Raw genomic sequence first — 18610 nt, 5'->3', positions numbered from 1 at the left:
CTTTAAATGAAGGGTAGTGAGGAGCAAAACTGCCCGAGCTTTGAGTTTATTTCCTAAGGATTAATGGGCTTTCCTTCAAAGAGGGGCACATCATTTGTTTTGAGCATGGAATAGGATCGCCCACGACGAAGGCAGTCTCTTGAAATGCTACGGGAATGAAACAATGTCTGAAGACGCGTCTTTAGAGTCGGAAATGCGCCGCTTCCATCTTACAATTGATTCCTCCATCATGGAGGAAGAAATATGTGTTTGTTTATAACATTGCGGGGCGCGAAGCGCTGTAAACACACCACTGCTTATGGAGTTGTTCTTCCCTATAGGAAGGCGTGTAATGAAAGAAAGATGCTGCGGATAGAACTGGAGACTGTTTAATATTGCGAGCTTTGAATGCTGGGATAGGTCGGAGGAAAAACGTCCTACTTAAACGTGCCTCGCCTGTCATCGTAGCCTCCAGCTGTGTTACACCACACTTTACAAGCCTCGTGGAAACAAAGTTTTTTACCTTGGATTAATGGTGACCTTTGAGTAGGTAATAAAGGAGATATGACGTATTTTTACTTTAATTTAGGCTTTCCAATTTATTTTTATTTCGCAATCCACTGGTGAAAACCTTGCGATAATACAAGCAGAAAATTTCGTTAGGCCTCTATGGGTCCCACGAGGGCAATTGTGGGTTGCCATCCAACTACCTGCATCTGAACTCTGTTTCATTACGCATGTTTACCATATAGGCACTTAACAAGAGCTAACCGAAGTCCACAGCCAAACATACAGCAAATATGGAATTCCATCGGACTTGTGACAGAAAACTCAACCCATACCACTGTATGGGGGGTATATGGAAAAACTCGGACAAGTCCAAAAATGTCTGTCTGCACAAAAAGCCTCAAGCACCATGGCATTCGATACAGTGAATGCACCGCCACTACAACAGCACGTGAACGCGATGGTAGCCTGCTTGTTGCAGCCGTGTAAACGTCCCTTCCCGGCATCGACATTTAGGATCTCTATTGGAGGTAGAATTTCTGTACAGGGACTGCGGCATCACGTGACAATGTTCGTGCTTCTACTTCAACAACAGTCCCGGGCCACAACGAATTTTTCCTTAACTATGAAATGTCTGAGAAAGCTGTGAGGCTTTCCTTTGTAGCCGTATGGCTGCGCTAGGGTGGATGGAATTGAGTAATCACTTTCTTATTACTCATTCCACTTTGGAGGTTTTTCGTAACGTTTGATCTAATGTCTCATGGAGGCTTCAGCGTCGAGTCTGAGAAGTTTATTCATGTGGAGTGCCAGCCATTAGCCCTAGAAAATGTTTCCCGCTTGAGAGCGTATGGCTTGAAAGAGTATAAACTTGCGACGAATAAAGGGTTGCAAATTCAAATAACTGAACATGTACTGCACATTCAATTGTTTAGCTACATCTAGTCTGCTTGTGGGTTTTGCAACCGAATGTTGATGGTAAAAAAAGGCGCTCTATGCCGGTCTCTCCTCAAAAGTGAAAATCGGGTTTTCTTTCACAGTATCAGCAACGTTGCTTCGCGGCTATATAAAAGGGATGTCCTACTCGGGGTTGTTCCTACTGCGAGGTTAATCAATTTTCATGCTGAGTCACGAAATGCTATGTTTGATTTCCAAAGTTCTTTGTTTATAACCACTTGTATGCAGCCTTATAATTTTGCTTACAAGCGAGGCGCTTTTGTGTGATTTGGGGTTTGGAGCAGATATTATTCTGAAGCTGTTATGAGACACAACATTTGTGTGTGTGTATGTGCCTGTGTGCGTGCGTGTGTGTGTATGAAGCTTGAAGCCTACCCCCAGAGATGTTCTCGTATTTCAGTTAATTGTGGCTAAAGGTGGTTGCATTAAAATTCAAACGGTAGTCAGTTCCATTGGTTACTGTAAACATCGTTGAAATATCTTCAAATAAAAAATAATAGTGCACAAACATAGCTCGATAAACTGTTTGCTTTGTGCCAGCTTCAGTGTCTGCAGTACACTGTCACGTCAAAATATATTATTAACTGTGGGAGTAATATTCATTAATGTAAATTGACACCAAGTGCACGGTAAATAGTGTCTGGAATGATTAAGAAGTAACCTGTTAAAAACGTTCAAGGAATGACGGGTTGGAAGAGAAAATAGTACCAAAGTCCGTGTCATTAAACAATACTCTTATTGATATAACGCAGGAAGGTTAACAGCCAGGCGAGGTAATTTTCTTCACAATGAACGACATAAAAATGCTTCTTTCAGAACATGCCCATTAGCTAAGTGCCGCTTCGCCGAAGCAAAAAGACAAATTATTCATTAACGTAATGAAGGCGATTAGCGTAATTATTCACATAGTAAAATACGCGGCCTATACGATCTATACTGATAGGCAAAAACTGTTGGTAGATCGTTAGTATATATTAACCAAGGAAATCACCTAAGAGGCAGAGCTTGGGACCAGTTGAATACTTAAGTGCATTTTCTTAATAATGTTGTTTATTGCCTCAGGTCATAAAAGAATATGTAAAAAAAAAGGGGGAGGGGGGGGGGCAATAAATAAAAAAAAAGGGCATTTCTTCTCTAGTGGTTTCCTGCATGTATGTTTGCTTCGTTGCAGAACAGGTCAGCTGAACAGAAAGAAGACGCTTTACAGGGGCAATCTCAGATCGTTTCTTTTTTTTTTTTTTTTTGTTTCTTGCTCATGAACAAGACTGCGAAAACTAAAGCGGTGAAAAAGAATTATAACAAGGGTAGGACAAGAACATATAAAGAAAGAGAGCGACAAAAACATAAAAGGTAAGCAAGGAGTTTGGAGACAAAAAAAAAAAAAGAAAAATGTGACAGAAAAGCGAGAAGATAATAAACTACATGGGTAGCGAGGAAGGAAAGAAAATGCGCGCGAGTAACAAACGAGAATGGTAAAGCATGTAATGAAGAAACAAAAAGAAAATTACAGGAAGATAAAGGCAGGAAAACAGTGTCACGTTGTAAGTGGACAACGGCGTCGTATTCCACGGAATAACTTCAAACATACGTTCGGCGCATCTTAGCCGTGGTTGCTTTTGCGCCTTAAAACTCAATATTCCTAATTAACTAAGCATCGAATTCATCTACACTTTTGATGAATCTTAAACTATGGTGGCAGTGGCTTTTCCTGTGTATTCCTTCAAAAACATCAGTGATCCTGCTGTGGAAGAAATTTTTTGTTTGCGTGTTTGCTCTCTAAGTGGGCAAGGAAATAAGCTAAGAAAAAAGGACTTTAATGGTTTCCACGCTGTTCTTGCTGTGAACATCGCTGTTATTCGTACCGTCATGTGCCACAGGACATCATCGTTGAGAGCAAGGAAATATTTTGTGATTACATTTTTCAGCCCAAATGACATTGACGCCATTGTTCATTTTTAATTAAGGGGTGCGTTTATTTCTCATCTGTATAAGATGCCTAAGCAATGCTGTTACGTCTTTCAAGAGGTGCTACACGTGTTGCAGCCTATTACATAGAATAACGCCAGTTTTTTTTTTTTTTTCATTTCTATCTAAGATTTGTGTCTCATGAAGAAACCACATTGCAACAACAGCAAATTGGATAAAAGGTGCTTTCGGATTGCGCAGCACTGACGGCATGTACTTTCTCTTTTTTTTTCTTAATATCTTTATTCGACAGGTAGAACCCCGTGCGAAGTAAACATTGTGGTGACAGGGGAAAGGGCAGTGAAGGAAGGAAGGAAAGAAGGAGTGAGGAGTCCGGGTGCACGGAGGCAGGGGAATGCTCGAGTTTTTTTTTTTTTTTTTTATTTGCCACGTGAGCGCTGCTGAATCATAGATACTTATCCCACGCAAGCGAAAAAATGTCGGTCAGATTCTTTTCGATGCGTATGTGGAAACAACGTCGAAAGAAGTACTGCCTGGCAATAAATTTAGCTATCTATACTTGGCGCGGGTGAATTCGGCCTTGAAATCGTTGTTGAATATACATTGGAAAATTCTAGATTAACCATTTCTCTTTTGCAGGACATTGTCATTCTGTGAAATATACCTTGACGCCATATACGCTCTGGGCGTCTTCTGTACTTTTCAAACTTCACTTAAACGCTTTCTAGAATGTTTTATCACCCTCGCACTCAAAATGTTCACATATTTCCCATTGACCCCCCCCCCCCCCCCCCTCCCCCATGTGCCCTTTCTGCAATAATATTTTAAACTTCCGTGACTACAACTACAATTTCCTGTTGTTTTTTTTTCGTGCTTCGATCGTTTCCGGTATTTCCTGTGACAGGCTTTAGGATTTTAACAACTTCATCATTTAAAGAAAGAAATAAGAAATAAATCAATATATAATGAAGAAGAACCGCGTTCGTCAGCTGCATGATAGGAAAGTTGGACATGATGAAGACAATGCCTTGGAACTTACTGCTCGCACAAATTCTAAAGCCTAGAATTTCAACGATTCTCCACCAGCTCATTATATATTTGTTTTACGTCCAAACTACTCGTATATACCACTTGTGACGCCAGGAATTGTAGAGAACATTCACTGCCACTCGCCAAGCTCCAGTATCAAATGGAAGTTTGTATGAATGACGGAGCGTTGAAAACCGCTGCTAATTAAGGCTGATGATTTTCATTCACCATGGAAGACTCATGAAATATTGCTGTGAAACGTTATTTCGCCGTCAGGAAGATAATGGTAATACCTGCTGGAGATTCCGGAATGGAATACATGTGTGTGTGTGTGTGTGTGTGTGTGTGTGTGTGTGTGTGTGTGTGTGTGTGTGTGTGTGTGTGTGTGTGTGTGTGTGTGTGTCTGTCTGTCTGTTGGCGGGGGGGGGGATTGGTTTTCCTACGTAGACACATAAGCGGTTTAAATTTGGATGTCTTTAGATCAGGGAAGTACTGTACTCTCTGGAGGAAGGCAAACATCAAGAACTATGAGCGTAACAATACTTACTGCGCTGAAAACATGATTCTTAAGTTTCATTTTTAGCAATAAATTCTCCTTTCTTGATAGAGTTCTGAACGACTAAAATCAGTGATGATACCTTTATTTTGAGCAGTGAATATTAAGATATGTACCTAGAAAATTTGTTCAACTAGTTTAAAAACTTTCCATTTAGTCTTCTCGAGTACGCCAACACTTTGATTTTATGCGCAGCGGGATACTCACGCAGGCTGGAGAAATTATGTCGACAAGTGTTAGTGCAAGTCACAGACAGAACAATAAGCTTCCGAGATTATTGCTAAAACAGAGCTAGAAAACCCCACTGATAGAAAGACAAACACATTTCGCTGAACTGACAACTGAAGTTTTATTCATGAAGCATGTCTTTTTGTACACAGAGACTGATAGAAAGTGGACAACAGGACCTACAAGGCGGAAAATAGGCCGAAACTGAGACCAAACAGCAAGATAAATTATTCAGGCAGTAAACATAGCAGATGGTAAAGAATCATGCGTCATGTGTAAGCAGCACTTCCCTAATACTTCATGCGAAGGTAAGGTCTCTTTTGTAAGGGAGAGGGTGACGTTTTATGTCACGCGATAGTACTGGTTGTCCACTCTTTATCAGTCTCTGTGTATAAAAGGACATGCTTCATGAATAAAACTTCGGCTATCAGTTCATCGCAATGTGTATCTGTCTTTCTATCGGTCCGCGTTTTAGCGCTGTTTTAACATTATTGTCCAACCAACTCGCCCAACAAGCCACTTTCTGAAATTAGTTAGCCAAGCTGTAGTTAAGCGACAAATTTAAAAGTGAGAGTACAATGTATAAAGCTGGTCGCAGGTAATCAGCAACGCATCAAAAATAAAGAATTCACGACAATTTTTTGGTCGCGTAGAGTTAAGCGCTAGTTCGTTACAGTACTGCGCACAGTGACGTTTTTCGCCAATAGGACTGTCGATTTGCACCTGTAAGTAAAATAAAACATTTAAAACGTCATCTCACGGGAGCGCGTAGAAATCAGAGAGCCCAAAACAAGTTTATAAAAGCAGGGATCCTGATTTACTACAACAATTTCTTCGGCGCGCAATCTTTTCGTCGCTTGATAAATAGTCTGGTTCCTTTCTTTGCCGGGAAAAATTATGCTCGACTAACTTTGCAATGAAGAAAGTTGTTTTTTGCCAACGTAGGCCATCAACCCATAGGGCGGCGAAAATAAATGTTACCAACGTGTTCCTTGCATTGAAGACCGCTATACAGAGGACTCCGAAAAAAAAGTATCTTGTTGTCCGGCTTAGGGTTGTGCGCCTAGAATTCGGGCAGGCGCTTTATTTAAGCCCCTCCATACACACAGAAAACTTATTGTTGCAGCCGGGTTCGTCGTCCGAGAACGAGTCGTCAATATGGTACGAAGCATGCGCTCTTAGTTTGGGCTGACGCCGGGGGCAGCAGAATTAAGAGAGGCTACACAAGGGACCACGAGAAATGCTCGTGCGTGTGCACTAATAAATGCTCCGTAAATCAGTAAATCTCGCACAAGACTATAACGACCCTCTTTATCCGATGTCCTCAATGGGGGTGAGAGGGGGGGGGGGGCATAACTGGCTTTTGCTATCCATCGCTGCGATATAGAGTGCCCTAGTTTTCGTACCATAGTTACACTTCATCCAAGAATGCGCATTCTCCCGATAGTTGTTTTTAAAGACACGAAATACGAAACTGAAGGTCTGATAAAATCCTGGGATATAAGTATCATTTATAATACACGGTGACAACAAACTGAAGGTTGAAATATGAAGATCGTGCGCTCAAAAACCTTGCCCAGAAGGCGGCACTATAGCCAGTACTACTCCTAGCCGTATCCGACGGAAGTACAAGAGAGGATGGCTCTGACTTAAGCGGCAGAAATTCGACGTTTAATGGAGCTTCTTCATGCCAGGTGAGCTGTGCACGCTGCATATGAAGGGTCATTCTAAGTCCGCAAGGCTGTCGCAAATTGACTACATTTGCGTATTGAAGCCGTTATAGTTCTCAATTTTGTCATTTTCGTTCGCCCACATTAGACGAGCGTCATTTTTCTGTTGGCATTCAACTTTCATTTGTATACCTAGAATCGAGATTGGTCTAGGTTCGAGTAAATGCGGCAGCCTCAGCCACTGTGCGATTTTTAGTATTTAACTGCATGAATGAGGATCTAATTGAGAATGAATCAGGAAACAATATTATGAACTCGGAGGTGTAAGTCTAGAAACGAGCTAGGTTTATTCATATTGTTACGATACGGCAAGCCGATGAAAACAGGAGAACAAGAGGACAGAGAGATGGTCGATGACAGTGAGATGACGTTTAATGAAAATGTTGCCGGGCCTAGCGCGAGCGCTCCTGTCCGCGCCACTGCCCGCTTCTTCTTCCTTGATGTCGTCCGTAACATGACCCGGGGCCACCGAGCGATCGTCCCGATCGTGGACGAGGAAATGCACGATGTTGATGATTCCATGGCATGATGATGGGCGTGTCTAGATGCTTCAAAAAGAAGAGGAAGAAGGAAGAATAGAATGGCTTGTCGGCGCGATGATTCGCGATGGACCCTGGCAGGACACTCTCGGGCCACACGTTGCCACGACTCGATGGCGGAGACCAAGGCACGCACCGCATGGCATAGGCAGGGGAGAATGTCTTGAAGTGTAGCGGTGTCTTGGGTCGTAGGGTCCTTGGTCGGCACATCAGGTCAGTGGGGTCGCATGAGGTCATTCGGGTCTCTCCTTGTGTCTTGTGGTCATGTGTGGCGTCTCGGGTCAGTGTCTCCTTCGTCGTGTCTTGTGGTCGGGGCGGGGGGGACGGGGCGGAGGAACGGCAAGGTCTTGCTGGGTCCGGCAGGCTGGGGAACAGCCATGCAGTGCCTCCTAACCTTTCGCCGACGGCGCAAGAAGTCGCAGGGCGCTGATGCTCCGGACCAGGATGTGGGGGTGATGATGAAGTACCAGCACCTCCAACCAAATGTTACGATACGGCAAGCCGATGAAAACAGGAGAACAAGAGGACAGAGAGATGGTCGATGACAGTGAGATGACGTTTAATGAAAATGTTGCCGGGCCTAGCGCGAGCGCTCCTGTCCGCGCCACTGCCCGCTTCTTCTTCCTTGATGTCGTCGGTAACAATATTAAGCTATTCGATGAAGCACAAACGAATAACGAAAGGACGAAAAGACCGAACATGATTCACTTTCGTACTGGCTCGCGATTGGTGCAGTCAACCTGATGTGAAGCGCGAACAAGGTAAGTGACATGCTGAAAGGCAAACAGAAACTAGTAATTCATGGAGAGTAAAGGCATGGGGGGGGGGGGGGGGGTAGTTCCTTAGGCTTTGGGTGACGCCGTAGTGGTGGGCTCCGGAAATTTTGACCACCTGGGGATCTTTAACGTGCACTGATCTCGCAGAGCACAGGGGTGACTTTCTCATGAGATCTACCGAAAAGCGGCTGCTGCGGCCAAGACTCGATCCCGCATTCATGGGTTCAGCAGTATACTCTGCGGTTAACCACAAAGCCCCGTGACGGACAAAAATATTTTCTGTAATAAGCAATATTGATAAACTTATTTATTTTATTGCCGTTGCAACAGTATATTTAGCATTTCATCTCAAATGAGTTCGAACGTCAATCCTCGTGCTTTATAATTCCCTCAGAGATTTTCACATAAGATGAAGAAGACCTCGCAGAGCTTCGCCTAGTGTAGCTCGTCAAAATTTTCCAAGTTTAATGGAATGAAGGCTACCAAGCTCTGTAAAGACGCCAACGATTCGCTGCCTAGCACTACACAAACCTTCATTTTTAAGGTCTGTCTGATGTTACATACGAAGTCGCAATGGACCAGAAATTAAAAGCAGTTAACCATTCTGAGTTAACCTGACAAAAATAAATCATTTTCAGTTCTTGAAACCAAACCTAAACCATAGGTATCCACTTAGCCGCACGGAGCACGCTTTTCTGCACCACGGTCACATGTTTTACAGGGCTTTCATATTAAATTGTACAAACCTTGTACTCTTTGTAGCCAGCCAAATCTTTGCATCTCTAGTATATGTTGTATGGTCCTAATTACACCACAATTACAGGATTGTGGCTAAAACTCGCGGTTCTTGACTGAAGGAGAAAAATTTCACTTCTTTTTTTCGGCTACATGACGCAAAACTATTTTACTGTGCCACTCACCCTGACTCCAGATATCCGGCGCCCTTAATAACAGACACAGTAAGTTTCGTCTTCTCTCACCCGGCTGCCGCTTTTCGAGCCCTTATCTCCGCCATAATCGTATGGAATCACAGTCAGTCCTATTTACGGCATTATAAATTATTTTAAGTTCAGCAACTTTAATCAACGCACGGAGATGTCGAACGCTTATTCTTTTTTTTCCACATAAGCCAATTAAACTGCAGGCCTCGGCAGAAAGCCGAGGCCGAAAGGGTGAATAGAGCTGGTGTTTTGTTCGCTATTTCAAGGCTCAAAAGTTATAAATTCGTCATAAGCAAGATAGGCTGGGAGAACCGAGAGGTGACAGGCCACATGGTTTAGAGAATATAGCAAAAGTTCGAGGCATCGTTTCAATACAGCCATAATACGTGCATGTCGTACTTCCCCTATGTTTTGTTTAGGTGTCTGCTATCCGGCATTTGATGCGTACAGCATCCTCATGGCAGAATATGGGGATTAAACGGGTTACCCTTATCTACACAGCTGCAGATAGCGTGTTCATAAATCCACAGCTAATAAACACAGATAACCTGGTATTTGGGGCTTCGTTAAGTACACAACTATAAGGTTGTTCAAAACTAAGAATATGCAAAAGAACTGCACTGAAAAAGAGCCTTAGCTGTCATTAATGAAAACCAACTTCCCTTTCGCCCATGTATTACCGTTTCTCGGATGGTGTACAATATGTTATAATGACTAAATGCATGCCTCTGCGCGTACACAGTGCTGACAATGACCATACAATTGTGTCTGGGTGCTACAACAATGCCTCGTAGCGAAAGAGTGGTGCATCAGTGTACCCTAAACCATCGGGTTATGATGCGCCCTTCTTTGTAGTGAGTTCTCATTCTCTTCTGAAGACTATAAAGGAATACACTTGCATGCTCATTTAAAGACAGCTAGGTCATAAGTAAACACAGAAAAAAAGTGTCAGTGAGGCAGCGAGGAATGAAAGAAAGTCTAGGTAGGGGCGGTAGTGTACGCACGGTGCTTGCCTTTTGGCCGGCGTAGTGCCGGGCGGAAAAGCCCCAGCCGCGCGGATGTACTCGCCGCCGCCTATCTTGTCGAGTCCCCTGCGTGGGCCTGCTGATCCTGCCGAGGAGAGACCCCTCAGTGCGTACGGAACCAAAGAGCGCAGTAACTCGGCGTCCTCGGCCGAGCGCAACAGTTCGCCGCCGCTGATCTTGTCCAGATGGCGCCGTCCTCCCCCGGCCAGCTGCTGGCGCAGGCCCCGGATGTACTCGCCGCCGCTCAGTTTGTCCAGCGTACGGGCACCCTTGGACGGGGACGAGGGGCCAGGGCCGCCGCCGGACTCGTCGCCCCGCACCTCCTGGAAAACAGAGGAAGCGGTCGCAGCTGAGGTACGCGACACCGCAGACCGTACCAGGAAGAACAAGAAAGACGGTAGGAATATGTGATATTAGCGTTAACGAACAAAAAAAAAAAAAGCTGTACGTGCTGCTGCCTGTGACACTTGGCTTAGTGCAGTGTCTTCTCCAATTCCTGAAGTACCCTCAGTTCCTCCACCGCAGCATCTGAACACGCAACCAAGAAAAATAAAAGGATTCTTAAGATTTCGGTGATAAGTGTAGAAAGGTGCTTATATAAGAACTTGCGGTCGGCTAGACATCATGCAGATAATCGTAATTTGTTACATGATTACCTTCCAACTTCACTGTTTACTCTTTCTGCGCCTTATTTTCAAAGTATCAGGCTAGAGGAATCTGCCTCCGGGTGTCCTCAGCGTTTTTTCTCCTAATATGCATTTATCTCAGCTTCATTTATTCTTCAGTTGTATCTTCCAGGGAAAACGGCCGCGACGAAATTTGTTTTCAATGATACTTTTACCACCGCGAATTCCCGAAGGAGAATTCCAGAAGGAAACAACCTTGGTGCTCCATATACTGTTCCCCAAGAACAAGAATTTGACGAAATAGGCTGTCGCACTGCGACTCTATGGACGCCATTTCTAGTAGAATCCATTTTTATATTTTCAAAAAAGCGTGTAACAGCAGGAAATGTCCATAGCATTTAATTCTAGGTACTCATGCTCAGTTATATGTTAATGTTTTAAACTTCCATACCCATGCTTAACTGCCTCTCTGCATGTTTCTAGAATGATTCCCAGTGCGTGTTTCTAAATTTTTCGCATCCGGTTTTTGCAGGGGCGGTGGCAGTCACCTTAAGCTGACCATAGCAGGGCCGGTCGCCTCTGCGACGTTGTCCCATGGTAGCGATTACCTCCGCTTGTGTGTAGCACATGGAATTCCGCATGTGCCGTGCGTGCTCTCCATCCGTTTCGCTGTCCTGCTGTGCTGTTAGCTATCTGGAGATGAGGAGTTCAAGTAGGAAGTGAAAATCGGCACGAATAGCTGACGCTTAGGTTGCTTAATAAGTTTCGAACGGCTGCTTCATATTGGTCGGAAGATTCTAGCTAGCGATATCTGGGATGTTTTTCTACAGCTTCGTGTGTGCTATCCACGGCTGCCGTTCATCTCCGCTCGCAATCCAATCACGTTCGTTTGGGCCCACGTATATCGTGGTATCAAAAGACTAAGTAAAGAAGAAATACTTCTATCAAATACAAGTGAAGTGAGTGCACTCGGCGCTGCCTCCCAGTTTCGCAAGACTCGTTTCGATCCCCGTGGCAACGCAAACGAGGCCCCGGCAACTTCGGGCGACGCCTTCGTTGCTGGTGCCCTCCGTCGTTCCCTCTTCCCGCTCCCCGCCTCCCGACTGCTCCGTCCACATCTCGTTTCTATCACCACGACCTCGCACACGAGTACATTCTCGTACGGCGATGACAACGATGAGAGAGAAGGCTGAGCTTCTGGCGTCTTTCCCACGGGCATGAAAGCGGCGGCCGTCCCCACCTTCGACGCGCGACGCTCCACTGGTGGCCCGAAGAGAAACCTCTTAGTCCTCGAGAAAAGGAGAGAAATGAGAGAGAGCCTCGAAAATGAAAGCATGCGCACGCTAGAGATCCCCGACGGCGTAATCGCTGCGGTCTCGCCCTCTGTAGCAGCGCCGTCGGCCCAAAGCACACACACGCACAAACATATACCCTGCCCATCCTATGTTCGAGCGTTCACAAAGATGTCGACAGGACACCCAGGCGCTCCATGTGACGACGCAACACACGTGTGTGTGAGCTCCTGCTTGCTTGTTTATCGACAAGGAACCATGGAAACGCAACGCAAGCAAAGGTGGGAGTCGCCCGTCGGCTGTCCCGTGCGCCGATCTTCATTGGATGCTATTGTGTATGCTTTGAACGGTACCTCTTTTCTCATTTGTTCCTGTTCGCGTTAACGCGTCTGTGCTCATCGAGTATGTTCGTCATCAGCTTGTCTATCTGTGTGCCACTTCTTACTGTACGTGTGTAGCGTGCGTGTTTGTTGTTCTCTGAAGAAATAAGAGGAGCAGTGCGTCGCTGTAGCTATCCGTCTTGTTCGTGCTCGCTCGTAGAAGTTTTCTGCCAGCAGCGGTGTATACCCATGAATCGGTAGCGACACGGACGTTTGTTGATGAAAGGGGATGGCGGAGAAGAAACTTTGGTGTGGAGAGCGAGCGACCTTTTGTTGCGGTGTTGGGGACCGTCGATCTTTTTGTGTCAGGTGCTCAAAGGCAGATCTGCGAAGAGTAGTCGTGTGATATGCACCTGAGAGAAGCAAGGGTTCAGTGACGAAGGCGGTCCATATCCAGGCGCGTCCTTTGATTCTGTGGGCCGCAACGGAGACGGTCGATGGAACGCCCAGCTTGGATACGCATTGTGCTTCGTGCCATGCACTTCGTTAAGACAATAATACCTTTCAATGGATAGGTGATTTCGCGATATCATCCGGGAAGGTGGGCGAACACGTACAGTCTGCGCTTGTGTCGAGCACGCTAGTCATTTGATAGAGGCAGGAATGAGTGGGAGACATGCACTCAGGTCGCTCTATTCTGATGACGGGCCGAATACACGAAACGAAGCTCCTCCACCCCCGTTGGCGTGCGAAACAACATTCCGCTCTGCGAGTCCTTGGAATCATTTCGGACAGCGGCTCCCGGTTCGGCAGACTCTCACCGCGTTGTGTGGCTATGAGTTGTCAAAGCGAGTTCATGCCGTGAAAAGGGCGTGCACTCCGCGAGTGTGAGGGCGGCGACGCAGTGAGAACATGTTCTACGACAACACAGTACGCGCATTTTAGTACAATGAAGAAGAACTTTCTGAACGTCGCTATGCGTTTCCAGGCTCTTACGGCCCTACTTTGGAAGTCCGACTCAAGTATAGCACTACAATCCGCAGTCTTTCTGTCTAATAACCATGTAGTAGGTTAGCACTACCCAAAAAGCATGTTCTCAATTCACTGCTCCTATGTAGGGTCGGACATTGTCAATACAATCCCAAACATTGGGTCGATGATTTCTGCTTCCTGGATAATAATGTATTACAGAACTATGAGTGCAACGGTTTGTGCTCACATCTGTACCCCGCATTTCTCATGCTTCGCAAAAGGGCAAGAAATCGTCGTTCCACGAAACTGCAATTTCTAGTTTTCTTTTCCTTGCATGTTTGCGATGCGAACTCTCAGGGGCAGATAAACCGCCTCCGTCTCATTTGATTTCATAGCAAAGCCCAGTTCCTGCTCTGAATTTTTCTTTTCATAGTAATAAAAAAGCTAAGAAATGAAGACTAGATTAGGCACGGTTATATTTGCGTACACTTCTTCGTCTGCATCGAGCTCACCCTAACTTTACCACCATCCTTATCTGCATTCTTTCTCTGAGCCCTCGTTAGGAACAATGCTTTCCTACGGGGTTGAGCCGGGGGCATGTTTTCGTTCCAAGTCACGCCAGAACACTATCTGCGTGCAACTAATCACCTTGCCGCTTTCTGCAAGTGGAAAGACAAGGAACAAGAAGAGGGTTTGGACGGAGCGCGCGCGGTAGGGACTGAGCGCCATGTTGGCACATTGAGAATCGAGAGGACAGCCGGGGAATAAAGATAGTCATAGGCGGTCTAGATGTTCGCCCTCCTTCTTTTATATAGACTATTTAGCCTCAGGCTCTCCTTTTTTTTGTTGTTGCTGAGGCGAGTTTACATGTTTCGCGATATTAACTTAACTACTTGACTCAATGAAATTGCACTGCAATGAGGTCAATCTGCCTCAAACATTACCTGCGAGCGAAGAAAGCGAACAAAGCATGAGCTTCAACGGTGGCGTTATCCAAAAATTGATGTTTAAATATCTTGCAGATCCCGCACCTCCACCAGTGTCCTTTAGCCGTTTGGGCTCGTAACTAGAAGGTTGGTTTTAAGGAAGTTGACCCAGAAGGCACCGGAGAGCAGGTCCAGAGCATCGAGTGACGGTCGGCACCCAACCTCAGCCTCTCAGCATCAAACGTCATGGAGCCACTTTTTTTTCAAGTCAGTGCACGAGACTCGCGATAAGCAGCTGCCCAGTGGCTGCCGTTTGCACACGCTGCAATATTCACAGCTGTTATGCGCACAGCTGTTATGCACATTATGGGCAACAGTGGATAATTTAGAATTTTCTCCATAAAGACTGAAATACTGAGATAAACAGTTCGTTCTCTAAAGGCATTAAAGATCAAAGAGATTAATTTTTTTTAATATAGCTGACAACTAAAGAGTTAACTACCCTGCGCGTGCAATGAATACAAGGCCCCGGGATTACGATGTCAGTTGTTTCTCCTTATCATAGTGCAAATTATCAGGCGCCATTGAGTTGTACAATATTTATGCGTTTTGGAGGGAATGAAAACAGAACAGTGCAAAACCTGAAGAAGCAAACCTCGGAAAAGGTCGCATTGAGCGTAGTGAAAAAAGCGCACCAAAAAAAACGAAACAAGAACACAGGTATACACAAACACTGAGATGCCTAAAAACTGATTGTTCTTTTGCATCTTCCTCCTCAGTCAGAAGAGTTGCCTTGCGTTTTATGGCACGTAGGCAACTAAGGGCATCATGCGATAGAAGCAAGGATGGACAGTTGGGGGAGTTAGTATCGGTTCATACTGTCCGTTGTATTTTTGTTAGTCTTGTGTCCTTTTGTGTTGTACACCTCCAACAGCAATTCAGAAGAAGAAAAAGATTAAGGAAAATGTTAGAAAAGAACCACCATTTCCTAGTAGCGCAGTATTTGTGTGCGCGCGTCTTCTCGTCTTTGTATCAAAAAGCACAGCGGGGATATCAGCTGATTCTAGATAATCGAAAGTTTTCCGGCCAACAAGAGTAACCTCAGCTCTTTAAAACCGTGCGTAATCGCCTCCCTCTCATATTCCCTAGAGCAGCCATTAAAGTAACCCTTGAAATATGTTTGTTCACAATTCCAGCTTTGCTATAAACTGAAATCGTTCTTTGTCCATGTGTAGTATTTTCGCCGAAAGTCTTCAAAGCGGTATTTTGCGCGAAATGTGACATATGTGCTGCTCCGGGGCTGTGTTACGGGGCTTTTGGTGCGATTCGCTGCCAGAAACACGCACATGTTAGGTTTTCCTTCAAGACTGGATGATTTGATTTGCATTCATGATTGGAGAGGATTTTCATTTCCTCCACCTACGACATAGATAAACAAAAAGTGTTCTTCAATGCCGAAATACATTTTTTTTTGCATTTACACTTCGAAAACAATCAGTCATCGCTAGGTTTTAGTGCAGCGGACACTCATTCGCTATTCCCGTTTTCAGATTCTCCAGAATGACAAAGTTAAAAGCGTGAAATGTCCTACAACGCCTGGAAAAGCTCTTGTCGCATAATTGTCCCTGATTGAATTATGTCATTAGGTCCCTTTATCATCTCCCCTTTTCTCTATTTTAATAGATGATACCCTGTGTCGAGGTGATTTCCGTCACTAGCGACATCCGAGGTGTTGTGGCGCGCTTCACATAATTTACAACGTCTACGCGAGTCCATCCCGAAAGCCCAGTCCACCAGGAGCTCATTTAAGGTACGCGACGTGGGAAGAACATCACAACAGGGAGCTGCATTCGGAAGACAAGTCTCACCTCCTTTTCCTCACAAGACACAACTGTCAGCCTCTAACTGGGCCAGTGAACAGGAATGCGTGTAGAAACAGTGTACTGAAAGAAACGCGGCGAGGAGACGCGCAGCATGCATGCATGGTTGGGGAATCAGAATGCATTGCTCTGGTGGGAGTGCTTTCAAGGCTTCTAGAAGTCTGCATGTTTCACATACCACAAACACGCACGAGGGAAAGAGCTTGTGCAAGCGTAGACAGTGTTCGCCCTGAAGAAACTGCAAGTGCACACACGAGCTAACGTTGTCGGACAGTATGGGAAATGCTCTGCACGCGTTTATTGCGTTAACGCCATTCGGTGTTAGACTACCGCAGCATTTGCGGAGGCTGGTGCTTGCATTATCTCGTGAGTGGTCGAAATAGTCGACCAGTTGTGACATGAGAAATAAATGGGATTACCTAGGCTATGCTACATTGGGTAATTAGAACAGCCAACGTCACAGCGTCGCTCATTTAAGAGAAGGTCTTACGCTCAAGTGTCGTAGCATCAGCACCCGGCTATTTTGACCTCGAGCCAGTTATCTTCCTCTCATATGCATTAATCTCTAACAAATGAGACTGACAGCAGGCAATCGAATGTAAATGCAAAGCAGGACAGGCAAATGGTCGAAGTATCCCGTGCCATAATATACCTAACATGCGCTCATTACATGGTGTGATCATAAAATAGATGACGTGAACCAGCCTTGCCTTCTTAACTTCTGTATCGGTCACCTCCTTTGTTGATACAAAAGAAAATTTATTTCAGACAAGGTAAACAGCCATTTGCCTGCCAGAAACTAGACACAAATATTGCGACCCTGCATCCGCAGAATAAAATAATTTCAACTTCAGCCATGGAACCCTGCACATGTTGCATGCAAGGTACGTGAAGCTCCTCCAAGTAAGTACTTGCACAGCCACACAAAACAAAATTATAAACGTAGGAAGAAACTGAGCATAACTGCGCTTCTTCGGGTTCGAAAATCGCATGAAAACTTTAGGTCAGTCAACAATGTTTTCAGAGTAAGTGAAAAAATATAGTTGGCCTACTTGAAAAACGGCCGTTAAGATTAGTGGGGCAACTTCATAACCCGTGAATTTCATGTATTGCGGCTTTGCTTTATACACGTCGACGTTTGTCATTGTCTCTTCTTTCTCCGCAATCACTCCCCAGCTTTTTTTCAAATAATCCCAACCCTTTTTCTTTCCTCTGGAGGAGTAAAGTTCCTGAACAACAATTTTTTATTGTACTCAGCTTATTGACCAGTTGGGCATAGATGGAGAAATGTCCTCCGTACGAGACGGAAAAAAAAAAAGAGGGCTAAACGGCTCACCGGAGCCCTATATTCGACCCATACTAAAACTGCCGGGCTGGAAATTCATAAGGCTGGCCAGTGACCATTTTCCCTACACAGCGCGTGACAGACAGAAGCCATGACCCGTTCGTGTCCGGGGTTTGGGCTCGTGTCATGCTGTCGTCGTAGTGCATCTGTAGATGAACCTCTTTTGGGAGTTGCTGAGACAGAAAACTGGGAATGCATTATGGATTAATGGAAGGGAAACGAATGCAAAGCAGAGAGAGGAAAGGAATGCCAAAAAAGAAATATTCGTCAAAATGACTACCACGTGAGCAGCAGGGCTGCCTATCTCATGAATATGCAAAGGCGTCTGCACTCTACCGGAATCTACACCACGTGTACGGCACGGCCGGAACGCCGCGCGTCTTCGGCGCACAAATTGTCCCGTTCCCTAATCACGCCTTACTTCAAACCTTTCCCTTCCTCTACCGTTGCCTCCTTTCTTACATCATCCCGTTTTCCCTAAACGTATATGTGTTTGCCGTACGGTGCTCTACCTTCCGTCTGCCCTTCCCCGCTGTCGGCCGTCCAGCTCTCATTTCCGTCGCGTTCGCATAACCGCGAAGACGTAAAGCGGCCTCGTCTACTCTCGCCGGCTTTTATTGGCCACTTAAGGACGCAGCACCTCCGGGGGGAGGGGAGGGGGATGGTGGTTAGCTGGAGAAGGTGATGGCTCCTGGGTGTCGACGCTCGAGGGATTTCCGTCGTCGACGTCTTCGCCTAATGGCTTTCTTTACGGCTTTCCCACGCTTCCCATCGGTGAGTTAGCACCGAACGGAGCAGGGTTTCTTCTCCGAAGCCCTTCCATGTACCAGGAACGGAGCCAAATTTTACTCCTGCTAAACATGCGGCTCCCTTTACTAGGCGAAGACGCGCTTTATATGCAAGAGTTTTTAGAACTTGATCTTAGAGATAGTGTTGAGCGGCACCTCTGCGGTTTGCGAAACGGGTAGATTATGTATGCTATCATGCGTGTCTTCTCATTTCACATCCTGAAGTTTCGAAATGCGATGTGCTGAACGAAAAGAGTGATTGAATTCTGCT

At 45.4% G+C, this 18610-nt stretch overlaps 1 protein-coding gene across 1 annotated transcript in view; it reads right to left on the bottom strand.

Annotated features, from left to right (window-relative positions):
* LOC146195007 (uncharacterized) overlaps nucleotides 1–18610 on the bottom strand; it is a 171329-nt gene that overhangs the window by 30285 nt on the left and 122434 nt on the right. Inside the window, exon 2 of the mRNA XM_084596174.1 lies at nucleotides 10170–10513. Within this exon, the coding sequence (XP_084452300.1) occupies nucleotides 10170–10513 (344 nt within the window). The remainder of the gene's footprint in view (nucleotides 1–10169; nucleotides 10514–18610) is intronic.

The sequence above is a fragment of the Amblyomma maculatum genome, chromosome 3, assembly GCF_055883805.1.
Source record: "Amblyomma maculatum isolate TAMU_Amacu chromosome 3, ASM5588380v1, whole genome shotgun sequence".
NCBI classification, from domain to species: Eukaryota; Metazoa; Arthropoda; class Arachnida; order Ixodida; family Ixodidae; genus Amblyomma; species Amblyomma maculatum.
Note: the sequence above shows the minus strand (reverse complement) of the source record. Positions and strands in the feature narration are given on the sequence as shown.